We start from the raw sequence: 13971 nt of genomic DNA, 5'->3' as shown, positions 1-13971 counted from the left end.
TTTTCAAGCAACTTCTATGGGGTAAGCACTTTACTTAAATGGACTCATTTAATCCTCACAACAACCCACAAAGTAGAAATGCTACTGTTCTCATTTTAAAGAGGACCAAACAGAGGCCCACACAGTTAACAGACGGTAGTGGCAGAACCAGGAGTGTCTCCCTCAAAAGCTGGAATGTTCCCGTTTATTCCAGCTGCCTCTTAGAGGGAGCTGGGTGCACAGTACAATTACGATAAATCCTTTCCTTCTTGTTGTTGCTGTTTCTTTGTTTCTAAAATAGGAAAAGTTGACGAGGATAACCTATCGGTATTATCAGGCTTATTTTCTAGATTCTAATGTTGTTTCCATAGTAAAATACGTATTCCAGAATGTGAGAGATGGGAGGGGGTCTTCATTCTGGTGATTCTCACCCTTTACAGCCCCAAGGAGCCCTATCATTATCCCTGCCTGTGAAACACATGTTTTTGGAACATACTAAGTAAACTAGCATGTGTACTTGTGGCCATTTTTAGGGCCACATACATATGTCGTTGTCAAGCAGCACTTCCGATTACCTGATTTAAATGGTATTATCTCTACAAAAACACTTTACATCCAAATCCTTCGTTAGCTCATACCATTCATCTGTAATGTGAGTAAATGTGTGTTTTCATTAGGGTTTTGGGGCTGTTAGGTTATATATCAGTTTCATCCAGCATAGCATCCCTAGGCAGAGGGGAAGGGGATGTTCCACACTGGCGCCTGATTTCATAGCTTTCCTACTGCTGCCTCTCTGCCCTGCCACTCTTTGGGCTAAAAATCTAAACATGGTTATCCATTATCAGGCTATTATCCAAGGCAGTGGGAGGAGGATGTTAGTTGGAGCCAAGCTGTCAACAAAAACATCTGAGTTTGGTCACTCGGTCAATGACTTTTCCTAGAGGTGCAGAATGGCAGCTGTTGCGTTAAGGACTCAAATAAGGTTGGATTCCTGGAGGGTTTTTTTGAGTATTTACTAGGACACCCAAGAAGACTGTAAACCTATGTGGTGATCACTAATATGTAATCCTGTGTTCCCCTGATTCATGAAGATTCCCATATTAAGTGAGTCCTTTTCCTCTATTGCGTTTGGGAAATTGCAGAATTTGGAGGCTATGGAAGTATTGTCATTATAGCCCTGCCTTCAGTAAAGATAAAAATAAACTGTCTTCATAAAGCTCTTCATTGCTAGAGAGTCCGTGGGGAGAGAGAAGGCCTGGAGGTTGACAAATCATGAGGAAAAAGAGCTTATTTATGATATGGAAATTATTTTTCTTTTTCTTTACTGACTGCATTAGATGTGCCCATCTTTGTGTTAAGGGCTAATACCAGGAGAGGAGTGGAATGTGTTATGGGAGGTGGTATCTTCTTTTCTTATACAAATCTTGTTCCAAATTTACATTTTGAACTTGGTAAGATGCCTTTCTCCAAGCTCTGAAGGTACCATGGGCATCAACATCAATAAAATCTCCTAAGATTCTAGAGACCAGTGCCGTCTCTCGCCCGTTCTTTTTAGTCCTACTCCAGCCCACCAAAGGGCCACATTACATAAAGAGAGGACTACACTTGGAGCAAGTAGAGCCATCGAGGGCTATCTGCAAGGAGGAACCCAGGTTCCTCTCTGGGTTTAGTAATGTCCTTGGTTTTCTCGTCACACAAACATTCTCAATCTCATCACCTCCCTATTCTGGAAACTTGGGTCTTTGTATCTCTTACTTTTCAAAATTCCACAGAAGGTTAAACCAGTTTGTTAAATTCTTCTGAGTTTTTTCATCTGCTCCACTTGCATTGGATTTACTCTCTCTAGTTTTTAGTCTTGAACTGGATTATTGCCTCCACTCCCGTGTTAGCTAACAACCTGAAGAAACACAAGAGTTGTTCTGTAGAGTCCGTAAAGAATGCATATCTGGTGTCGCATAAAGGACTCCAACCGGGGTTTCTAGAGTCCTGCATTCCTTCACATTGTGCTGTTTTCTGCACAACTGTCATTTACATTCCCAGTGCTTGTTTTTCTTTATGCAAAATGGGAACTTTATCTTTATATATAAACCAGCATTTACGGACTGTGTACTCTATTGCTGAAACTGTATTAATCACGGGGTATATTAAGATACACGAAATGTAGTCTTGATCCCCAAGTAGCTTATGGAAAAATAGAGAAACTAAACACGTGATAAAAGTAATAACACTTGTATGAACGTGGTTTTATCGGAGATCAGGGATGGAGGAAGTTACTTTCCCTGATGGTGCCAGGAAGGCTTCCAGGAGGATGCTCCATCTGAGCAGGACCATGAAGATGAGCAGGGATTTGCTGGGGCATTAGGGAAAGGATGGGCATTCTAGACAAAGGGACGTGTGGAAAAACGCACAAAGGTGGGGAAGACCTGAGTGTAACAGATAGATGTTAAATCCCTCGACCAGCTTCTAAGTGACTAAAATTGGAATTAGACTCTTGAATTGATATAATATCATCTTCCAACAAAATTAATTCACATAGTTTTTTACTATCTTTCTATATTCTTGTTCCCTGAAAATGCAATCACTCCACTGTTGATGTCCTTATATAAATATGGACACGGATGTTGGTCTGGACAGGACTGAATGCAGAGCTAATGGTGCTTTCCTTTGTCATCTTGTTTTGTCGAATTCCTTAATTCCTTCATTTATTAAGCAATTTTTCATATTTATTGTGTGTGAAACATTTCTTTGGTGATGAGGATGTAAACATGAATTAGGTATAGTGTACCCCCTCTGTGATGCTCATCCGTAGTCTCAATGGGTCAAAACAGCTGTACTCAGGGGCTTATAATATGAAGCAAAAACCACACACTGAATACCTGGCTCAAGAGCTGGTCTGATTGGCCTATTCAGTGGGTTTTGTTGTTGTTGTGTGTTTTAAAATAATTTTTGGAGTTGGTAGTAACCTTTCCAAATGAGGATTTTCACATAGAAAATTTGGATTCCTGGATTGCCTTAAAATAGCCCAAAATGTGGCCACCATTACCTCAATGTAACTATCAGCTAGAGCTGAGTAGCAGCCACCGCTTCTCAAAAGCTCAGGAGGTCTTCACTGATGCACTCCTCCCTCCTGGCACCCATCCTGCCTGTTCATTCAGCGATGACACCTGCCTGGATCCTGTAGACATTTGTGTTTACGAGCCATCAGATGTGTTACGTGTCCTGAGAGAGGTCTAGATGATACTCTACCCAATCCTTCACTACTCTCCTTTAAATTCTGTTCGGAGAACATCCCCCAACACACTTGCTGATAGTTTCTTCTTCTAAGGAGTCCCTGTGCACATTTTTAACTGCCCTCCATTCCCTCCAAATTGAATCCAAATGACTAGTTGACGGGAAAGATTTGGGCTGAGGACCTGTGTATTTGAAACAGGAATCAACACAAACCCATGTTGATGAAAGTACACTGGATAATCAGACTGATTTTGTCTTTAGCATCAAAAGACTCCTAAATGTGCACTTGTTCTGTTATTTCATTAGCTTAATCACCACATCAGTGTCACCGTAACCACTGAATTATCAGCTAATGTCATTATGCCATTATTTGTAATCAAAAGACTTTGTAAGATGTAGTCCCAGGAGAAGGTCTTCTGCATTGTGGTAAGAACTACTGTTGAGGACATTGGCCACAGGGTTGCTCAAAGCCATCTCAGTGCCCAGCACTTGTGGTTTCTTCAGCCCCTGGGTACTCTTGCAGTGTCTGCCCTTAACCTGCTGATAGGGAGATGCCAACCCTCCACACCTTCCCGCACAGGATGAGCTCTGTCAAATGCTGCTGAGCACAAAGAATTAACCCTGTCGGGAGATGAGGGGTATTACTCCAAATGCAAGGGCCTCCTCATGACTCCTATTGATGGAGCTGAGGACTCTGGGGCATTGTTTGAAGAGATGTCCAAATTTCTAGGTTTACAAGACTGTTTTGTCCAGGAGATGAGTAGGAAGAGGGTCCACACCTCAGTCATGTCTCTGTCCTAGACACGAGAGTAGGGCACCTGCATTCTGCTGAGACATGGATCTCTCCTTATTCATACCCCCAGGCCCTCCGTACTTCACTTTCTCTGTGTTTGTCTCCGTCTCTCCTCACTCCTCTAAGTATTCATCTGAGCAATGTACTCCATCACATCCTCCTTCCTTCTCACACATCCGTCTCTACCTCCCAGTTCTTTTCTTCCCTCCCATCTCACTGCCCTGACCCAGCAGGTTCTCTTGGAGAACTCTAGAGATGACAGATAGACCCATCTCACTATGTGCTAATAGAATTCTCAGAGCAAGAAGATGTGTTTTTCAACACGCAGTTCTATCATTAATTTTTTAAATGAACTTGACATGTCATCCTACTTTTACTGTTCCTCGGCTAGAAAGTGAGGGGTTTGGTCCTTAGGAGTTCTTTTCAGCTCAGACTGTATTTAGAAATCTAGTACCCTGATTAAAAAGTATGGGTGTGTGTGTGTGTGTGTGTGTGTGTGTGTGTAGGAGAAAGTGTATGAGAAATTTGGTTGACCTTTATGCATTATTTGTCTATGTAAATCTGATTTTCCTAAATCATTATGAATTTAGGCAGAAAAAATATGATTATCTGAAATAACATTGCTCTTATATAAAGATTGCATCATTATTTTAAGACTATGCAAACAATTTTTTAACTAATTTTATTATAGGGAAGATGCTAAGGCCTATTGCTCAGTATTGTCTTTCAATCGAGAAAAGATCGGCACAAAAGACTATGTGATGATTTCTAGCCTCTGAGACATCTAGATCAGAGGACTGGTCAATACACTGGGAGATACCTTTCAGTCAGCAAACATCAATGTAGTAGTTGTCATCCTTGGCTATCTCTGATAAGGTTTCTTCCCTTCACCAACCTTTGCTCTAATAGGCAGTCAAGAGGCCCAAAACTTACTGCACCCTAGAGGAAACTTTGACAGGTGCTATATATCCTAGGATATCTTGGCTTCACTCACCACTTATATACATTATAATTTTCCATTGAGCATTGGAAGTGAAGGAGCCCAACATCACATGGAGGTACCTATTTCATTCTAGACATTTATATTAAGCCTCACAACCATGCTGTCCTGTAGGTAAGCCTCTCCTCCACTTTTCTAGAGATGATATAGACTTTTACCTGTGCTCAGGATCCAGGGTGACCCACCATCAGACTTGGTATGTCTTTGTATTATAAAGAATTATACCATTTCCCTGGTACAAAAGGAAGCCAAGCTATTCATCTGCAGTCAAGTGGTTGGTGAATAGCAGAGCTGTGGATCAGACTCTAATCTGTCTTTTTCAAAAGCTCATGCACTTTAACAGACAACCAAGCTTGTCCCTCTTAAGGGAAGGATGTGAGGCAAGCAGAAGGCCAAGGTGGAGGAGGAGTGCTGCTCCATGCAGGAAAATATCCCGGATTTGGAGGAAGAACATGCCTTGACAGTGTAAGAGGCCAAGGATCCCTCTGAAGGAAGGGCACTGTTTACTAAAAATATCAGCAATAATGACTATTGTTGAGAGAAAAGTGGATTAGCACAAACTGAGAAATTCAGGCAAGTAGAATATAGACCTAGGCAAGTCCGACTGTTTATCTCAGGGTTTTCTAGAAGTCAGGCATCCCTGGCCACAGCTCCATTCCACCTGTACAATTAATATTCTCCATTTTATCAACTCATACCTTTATACCACTTGGTCCTAAGCAATAATATACATGAATTTTTGGACTGATGTGCTAATTACACACATAGCACATGACAATGAATACTTTTAAATATTTACCAGTGTACCCTCTAACATCAATCATCTCATTTCCCACGTGTGTACACATTTCGTAATTGGTACACAGCTTTATCTAGAGCTGTAACTCAAACAATTCTACCTTGAAAAAGGTTTTCACGGAAGAATAAAGGACCCAAGGACAATAGAAAAAACAAAGCCCAAGATCAATAATTTGGCCATATTTATCAAATTCTGCACTGCACAATAGAGAGACGAAATCATGCAGGTACAGTGCTCTCTTCGTTATGAAATGGTGCTCTAATTGTTTGCCAAGAGAGTTCCTCAAATTTTCCACTAAACTGGTGAAAGATGTAATTCTTGTGATCCCCGATTTCTCTTTGCTCTGATTTCATGAGTAAAGCAAGATGTTAAAAGGTGATGTCTTCTATTTCAGTTTGGGTAAGGGTCCCTGAAAAATAGGGAGTTGCCAATGAGTTGCTGTCCCCCCAAGCAGAACTTGGTCAAAAGAAATGAAACCCTGAGTTGTAGTTCTAATGCCTTCACCTTTGGGAGTAAGGAAAACAAACAAGATGTTCTGGCCCATTGTGAACATCACAGAGGGGTGAGAGCAGTACTGGATCCACACTGACACCTTGATGAATAGGACTGACGTTCCTTCCTGAGATAATTTTTTACCTTGTGCAGTGCTCTATGCTACATATTTTACACACACATGTATATTACCACATTAAATTTCCCCCACAAAACTGTTATGTATCTATATGTTATTATCAGTATTTTAAGGATTAGAAGACAGAGGCATAGAGAGGATGAGTAACTGCCCAACTCTAATGATAAGAGTCTCTTATAGGTGTCAGGACTGGTACCTGGGCAAGGCACCTGGACTGTACCACAGAACTTATATCATCATTTCATTTACAAAAATGTCAACCTACGTATGTAGTTAGTTAATTTCCTGTGAGCCATGAGATCTCAGTTAACACCTCCATATGCTCAGTATGCAATGGGTCAATTTCACTTGAAGGCAACTTTCCGAGATCTTAGGAAAACGCTTTTTATCATCCCTCTTCAGACATATGTCTCTATAATTCCATCTGAGCTCTCTTTCTCCCCTCTATAGGAAGAGGAAGAACTTGTTATAGTGGAGGAAAAAAAGAAAGACTCAGTCCTTTCCTATTTCATTCCAGAAACTTGATCAAAAACGTCAAGTTCTGTTTTTGTTCAATGGTCTTCAGTGGAGATAGGTAGGAGCTCCACACAAGAAGGCAGGCCTGGGGCCACCTTGCTGACTCCAAGAGACCAGGGAGAACACATCCACCAAATGTCTTTTAAACTTAGGTTTGGTTAATCTCACTCCATTCGCTGCCATTAAATTAACCTGCACCATGTTATTACCACAGTCCTTCAAGCGGTACCAGCGAGCAGTGTGCATTGTCATTCCATAGACACCTGCTGCATTAGGAAAGCCGTGTGCAGGAAGGTATTGACAGTTGGCGTCTCCCTATCAGCAGATGTTGCAAGAGTACCACAGCTGAAGCAAGCGAAAGCGTTGAACATCACATTTTTGAACATGGGCCCGGTAAAAGGAGACATTGATCAACTCCAAGGCCAGTGTTCTCAACAGTGGTTTTACCACAAATGCAGAAACCTTTTTCCTGGGATAATATCTTACAATGTTCTTAGATTCCAAACAACGATTTAATGATACTAGAGCATAGTTCTTGCTCTCCTCCTCAGTGGAAGTATGGATCAGGTCCGGAATCATGCCACTGAATTTGGCTGCAAGGGAAGTTATGCCAATGAAACAACAGAAAGAGCCCATGAGAACTGGCTTTTGTCTTTTAAAGACAAAATCATGCTGAAGTTATAATGTACTTTGGTTAACATAGGCTTATATTTATTCCTGCTTTATATAAAGAAGTCCTCTCCAAAAGGCCTCAAATACCAACCTAGATCATTCGTACTAGTCCTGGAGGCAAAGGAGGGCAGTTGAAAATGTATAGAGGAAACAATCAGAAAAATCTGAGAAGATGTGCTCTGAATACATTTTAAGGAGAAGCACGGTTGTAAATGAGGCAGAACGTTGTGTGAGTCACTCCTCAGGACACTTGTAACAAGCCTGATGGGACATAAACACGATTGTCTGCAGGAGCCAGGCAGGTGTCATCATTGAGTGAATCAGTAGGTAGGAGCAGAGTCACTGGAGACCCCTGAACTATTCGCCCCTTCAACAGAGGTGGTGGCCACTCAGCTCTAATTGATCCCTTGTGGTAATGGAGAATGTGCGACAATCAACATATTCCGATTTCTTTAAATAAGACAGGAATGCAAATTTTTATGTGAACTATCCGAATTTGAAGAGATAATATCCAAAACACAATACTATTAGTAACACTGTATATGCTGATCAGAACAGGTTTTTGACCCAGATACACCCCTTGTGACTGCAGGATACATGTTTTACCTCATATTATAGACACTTGAGTACAGGTCTTTCTACCCAAAGTGGCTGTCAGCAACACAGAGGAGGGACACTGCATCTAATTAAGTTTTTTCATCCTCATCACTTATAAAATTTATTTTGACAAAACATACATTTAAAAAAATTTGCTTCATGATAAAATATATTAGTGAATCTCAACAGGAACAGGATTTTAAGGCAGAGTGCTATTAGCTCTGCACTGAGTCCTGACTAGGTCACCATTGTGTCCCTGTTGACATGAAGACATCAACATTAAGATTATTGCATTTCCAGAAGACAGTAATAGAGAAAGATAGTAGGGGCCAGCCCTGTGGCGTAGCAGTTAAGTGCGCACGCTCAGCTGCTGGCGGCCCGGGTTCGGATCCTGGGCGCCCACCGATGCACCGCTTGTCAGGCCATGCTGTGGCGGCGTCCCACATAAAGTGGAGGAAGATGGGCATGGATGTCAGCCCAGAGCCAGTCTTCCCGAGCCAAAAAAGAGGAAGATTGGCATGGATGTTAGCTCAGGGCTGATCTTCCTCACAAAAAAAAAAAAAAAAAAACACGAAAAAGAAAGGTAGTAAAAAGTGATCTGGATTAATCTTGTTGGAAGATGATATGATACCATTGAAGGGTCTAATTCAGTTTCCTAACCTAGAAGCTGGACCAGAGATTTAACATCTCTTAGCTCGAGGCCTTTCCCACCTCGATGCACGTCCTTCTTCTGCACAATCTCCTTAACAGGACACCATTGTTCATTCTCTGGCAGGTTTTACAGAAAGACTTTCCTTTGGGTGTTTTCAGGTTATGCTGCTTCACAGGAAGTGAAGGCAAAAATCAGGCCATCGTTAAAACAAGAGAAAGTGAATTCAACGTGTGGGACCAGAAGAAACAACAAGCAACTCAAAGATATATAACAAACTACTTTAGATCCCTGCAGGATTTTGAGCAGCAAGAAATTCAGGGTCAAGTTTCCAGCACAGGGAGGTGATGAGACGGAGAACATCTGCTGAAAGGAAACCAGGGAGATACTAAAATCGCAAGTGGACCTGGGTTCCTCCTGTACAAACAGCGCACCCTGGCTCCATTTGTTCCAAGTCCTGGGCCTGCCTTTATGCACTTCAGTCCCTCAGTGCCCTGCCCCAAGTTGAGTTATAAAATCTGTGGCCATTCTGCAGCCAATGTATATTTTTCAACGGAGACCAGAACCATTGAGAGAGCTCTGCCCTGCACAGGATGCCTGGAACTAGCTTTGTTACAACAGAAGCAGCAGCTGTGCTGTTCTTGGGTGTGTGTTGACTGGAAAATGATCAACAAAGAGGCTAATCGCACAAGTGGGCCGTGTGCCAGTCTGTGGGTTTCTTCATTTCCTAGACTCAGATCCCCCCGTCTCTGCTGGCTCCACCCACAGGGGCTGCTCTATATCTCCAGTCCCAAGTAGCGGGGAGACCAGCAGCCCCTGAGCCCCAGGACAACCAGCTGAGTCTGTTCTCACAGGAGCCATGGCGCAGAGACTGGGTAAGAGAATGAGCCCTAGAGCTGGGACAGGAAGGACCGCGATGGGACAGCAACTGCAGGAGGGCTGAGGTGAAGTTAGTGACCAGGACACATGACAGATTTGGGGGAGGGGAGGGGAAAGGAAATAAGATCCAGAGTCACAACAGAGGGTCCTGCAGGGTGAGTGAGAAGGGAGCGTGTCATTACTGGGCCAGACGCAGGACATACTTCTCTTCTCTTTTTACAGGAAGCATGGTTCCAACACAGCAGGATTCCCGGCTTTGTCTCCTTCTGCTGCTGGGGCTCTTGGGAATGGTGATCTCATTCCATGTCCCACGAGGGTTAACCGGGGCTCAGTGGTTTGAAATTCAGCACATAAATATGACACACAACCGATGCGATGATGCAATGAGAGCGGTTAACTGGTATACGAATAGATGCAAAGATGAGAACACATTCCTCAACACGACATTTGCTTTTGTAGCTAATGTTTGTAGGACCGCAAATGTAAACTGCTCAAACGGCTTAACAAATTGTCATAATAGCCCAGATCGGGTAAACATAACATACTGCAACCTCACAGCACCGGCATCACAATATACAAAATGTAGATATGGACAGACACAGACACAGATGTACTTCAGAGTTGCCTGTAACAACAGTTCACCAGGGGACAATGGCACCTATCCAGTGGTTCCAGTTCACTTGGATGCGATCTTCTAACCTCTGGGTCAGCGCTTTGTGCCAAGCTCATCTGCCAAGCCACACAGTCACAGCCACGGTCCCATGCCACCATCCACCCCGGATATCAGCATCAGTCATCATCGCGCCAGCCCTCGACCCCCTCTAAGCTTTGCTGAGCTGAAGCTCCTTGTTCTTCTTGCAATAAACTTCCTTACAAAATCGTCTCGTAGACTATGTGTCTGTTTTTGCCCCTCTCCTGTCATTCAGTCAGAATCGGTTGGGAAATCTTTTCCAACCTTCTAATCTGAGGTTTGTGGGATATAGAGAGAAATGAAGAGAAGCAGCTCCTTGTGTTGTGAAGCAGCACAGATTTTTTCCCTCTCTCTCCTTCAGGCTGAGAGGCTGAAGCCTCAATTTGTATCTGCCTCTTTGCCTCCCAGAAGGTAAAGGGCCACAGGGAATAACTACAAAGCTTATGTGATTGATTCTGTCTGATTCATGAATCATAAATTCAAGTTAGAAGGGAACCTGGTTGTACAAAAAAGAAAGGAAAAGACAAAAAGAATGCCATCAATATCATGAGATCAAGAAAATTTCACCCTCAGGATTATTTTTTCAAAATTGGTGCATCAAATCTCCAAGTATGAGTAATTATACTAGGGGTGACCCATGGCCCAAGTCAAATGTGGAATAAAATAAATTGTCCAGGGAGCAATGTGTACCTAATCTAGTAATGAGGAGAAGAGGTGGGAATCTCTCCCAGAAAATTCTACGTCCTGGAGCAGGGGGTAGCCAGTCACCTGGAGGAAGAAGGGAAAGGAGGAGCACAGGGAATTGGGTCTCATCGGGGATGAGTCACTCTGGCCCATTCTGGCATCCATGGCTGTCTCCAAGGGTGAATCAGTGGCTCATTCACACTCAGGTCAGGAAGGAGCCCAAGCTCCAGGATTATGGAATTGTAGACCCACAGAAAGAAGGGGTGAATAATGAGAGCCCCTTGCCCCACCTCCATCACAAGGCTGCACTCAGGAATCAGTGAGGAACAGGAAGGGAAAGCCCCTACAGGCTGTGTTCAGATGCAGCATTCAAGGGATTGCTCTGGTGACAGTGTGGGTTTTTTTGGGGTGCCTGACTCAGAAAGACCTGAGGGAGCATGTCACCGAATCTGTACTTTTGTCCTTGGCCTTGGGAGTCCTGACCTCCCTGACCAGAGATGGTGTTTCCATCCCAAGCACCACTCCACCATGGCTTAAGTCTTGCTCTTCGTAGTATTACAGACAGCAGCTGCATTTAAGCATCTCCTCTGCAGAAGCCATGGGTGGCTTTGCACCTCCAGGAGTGTCTGTTGACTGAAGATATTGTACGGGGACTCTGGTTTTGGAAAATTGCAGTACTCAACTGAACCCATGGACTTTAGGTAAAATAAGTCATGGCATAAGTATGTTCATCCTTCATATAGACACAGAACAGCAGGAGGACGCTGGACACAGAGGAGATGGAATCACATGTCCTGTGAAGAACACGGTCACTTCACTCACCAGATCCTATGCCTCATCCCAGTCAGGGACAAGCATCTCCCACACCCCAGAAGAGGGCTGATCAGTCACCCACCTGTCCCAAGCTCCCTCCACCTCTGTCTTCATCCCTTCTCCCAGTTGTTTCTTCATCCATCCAGTACATATCTATTGGGCACACTGTGTGTCCCAGGCACTATTCTAGGTACTGATGTTGCAAAGCAAACAAAGACAGGTTTTGCTCTCACGGTGCCACATTCTCCTGGGGCTAAGTACTAAACATATAAGGTTATTTTTCCCAGTGATAAGTGTCATGAGGAAAATAAGACAGAGTAATATGATGGAAAGGGTCTGGATGTGTCACAGAAGTGACAGCAGAGGGTAGGCAGGCAAGACTCCTCCAAGGGAACAAAATCTGAACAAGATGAGAAGTAGCTGGTCACACAGTGACCAGGAGGAGAATCACTCCAGCAGAGAGAAGAGCATGTTCAAAGGCCCTAAAGTAGACACAGGCTTGGCATGGTGGAAAAATAAAAGTCTACTGCAACAGGACTAGAGCATTGACAACCAGGAGCATTAATGATGGAGGCTGATGAGATTCAGACCCTTCAGGGCTGTGGAGACGTGAAGAGGGTTTCTAAATGAAGGTCAAATGAAGTGTTTAAATGGTAGGTTAAAGTGCCCTGAGATTAATTTGGCTGCTGTGCCAAAAATGAATGTTTCCTCACCTTTTCGCTGGGGCCTAGCTTCTGACGGAATTCAGATCCAGACTCTCTTTCTAGTTTCTCTAAGGCATCCTGACCCTCACTCAATCCTTATAACAGCATATACATTCCTAAAGTACATGAATTTTCTGTCTATACTATTACATTCCATTTTGATCAGATTGCATTTGACTAAGAGGGATGGAAACGTGGCCATAAAAAAGTCCTAACTAATCAATAGGCCCAACATCCTCTAAAAGTGGGAAAAAGGGGCCAGTCGAATCTCCCTAAAGAAAGAAGCTCTGCACCTTCCTTTACTGACTGTTCCCCTATCCGATCCCGTTGTTCTCCACAACTGCTTCTCAACTCTACCATAAACCTCCTCTCATTCCTTGACATAGAACTTGCCCCCTTTTTCTAGCCGGAAGGATGAGGTGGATTGACTAATACCTATAACTTATTCTGTATAGGTGTGTTCTCTAATCTCACATTTACATCATTACTTAAAGCTCCACAGTTGAAAGTATGAACATTTGGAGTTTAAATCAGTACAATCTTAAGTCTTCCCTTGTATAACTCTGACCCAGAAAAATGTCTCAAGTTCCTCCGTGAGAACAGTCCATCAGGATACGCACTTCCTGCTGCACACGGTCCTGGGTTGGATGCCTGGCCAACAAGTTTCTCATCTCTGTGCCTTGATCTGGTTTCTCTTTGGTCTCACTGGTGGCCCAAGTGGAGGAAGAGGGTATACACTGAGACTCACAGACAGTGTAGATCAGACACTGTCACTTCAGCAAACATCAAGCTCCTATCAAGACCTCAGAGCAGAGTGAGGCTTTGGGCATGTGGAGATAGTGTCAACATGGCTCCTACTGCTTCAGGGGAACTGAGAAAAGACTGAGAATCCCCAACAGGTTATGTTCGAAGGGGTCATTCCCATAGTTGTGGATCCTCACAGCAGAAGTGAAACCTGAGTCTCTTCTCCCCCTCTCCAATCCTGGAGCACAGACATTGTGCAAAGACCCTACACAGGTAGTAGTCGGATGGTGAGTCATGATGAAAGCACATAAGAACTAGTGATTTCCTTGGACAAATTGCCTACAAGGAATCACTTCGTGATATCATTTCACAAAGCACAGTGCATGTCCATATTTCTGATTGTGGTATTGGGCCATGGCATGATCTCAACTAAGGGAACAGAATTTCCAGGGCAAGAGGCTGTGGGATTTAGTCCAGATCTTCCACTACCTGGCTGTGGAATTTTGGAATGTTGGGATGCAACATTCTGTTCATCATTTACAAATGATGGTACAAATTTTAGTACAAATTCTTGTACTAAATGATCTTC

General features: G+C 43.3%; 1 protein-coding gene across 1 annotated transcript; it reads left to right on the top strand.

Moving 5' to 3' along the window:
* The first annotated feature begins 9968 nt into the window (after positions 1-9968).
* Positions 9969-10478, top strand: LOC147917476 (non-secretory ribonuclease-like). Its single transcript, XM_087429100.1, has one exon. It carries the CDS (start codon positions 9974-9976, stop codon positions 10442-10444), a length of 471 nt encoding a protein of 156 aa, XP_087285226.1. The 5' UTR covers positions 9969-9973; the 3' UTR covers positions 10445-10478.
* Positions 10479-13971: the final 3493 nt, after the last annotated feature.

This window comes from Ceratotherium simum, chromosome 3 (genome assembly GCF_057802395.1).
Source record: "Ceratotherium simum simum isolate JZ-2026a chromosome 3, ASM5780239v1, whole genome shotgun sequence".
Lineage (NCBI taxonomy): Eukaryota > Metazoa > Chordata > Mammalia > Perissodactyla > Rhinocerotidae > Ceratotherium > Ceratotherium simum.
Note: the sequence above shows the minus strand (reverse complement) of the source record. Positions and strands in the feature narration are given on the sequence as shown.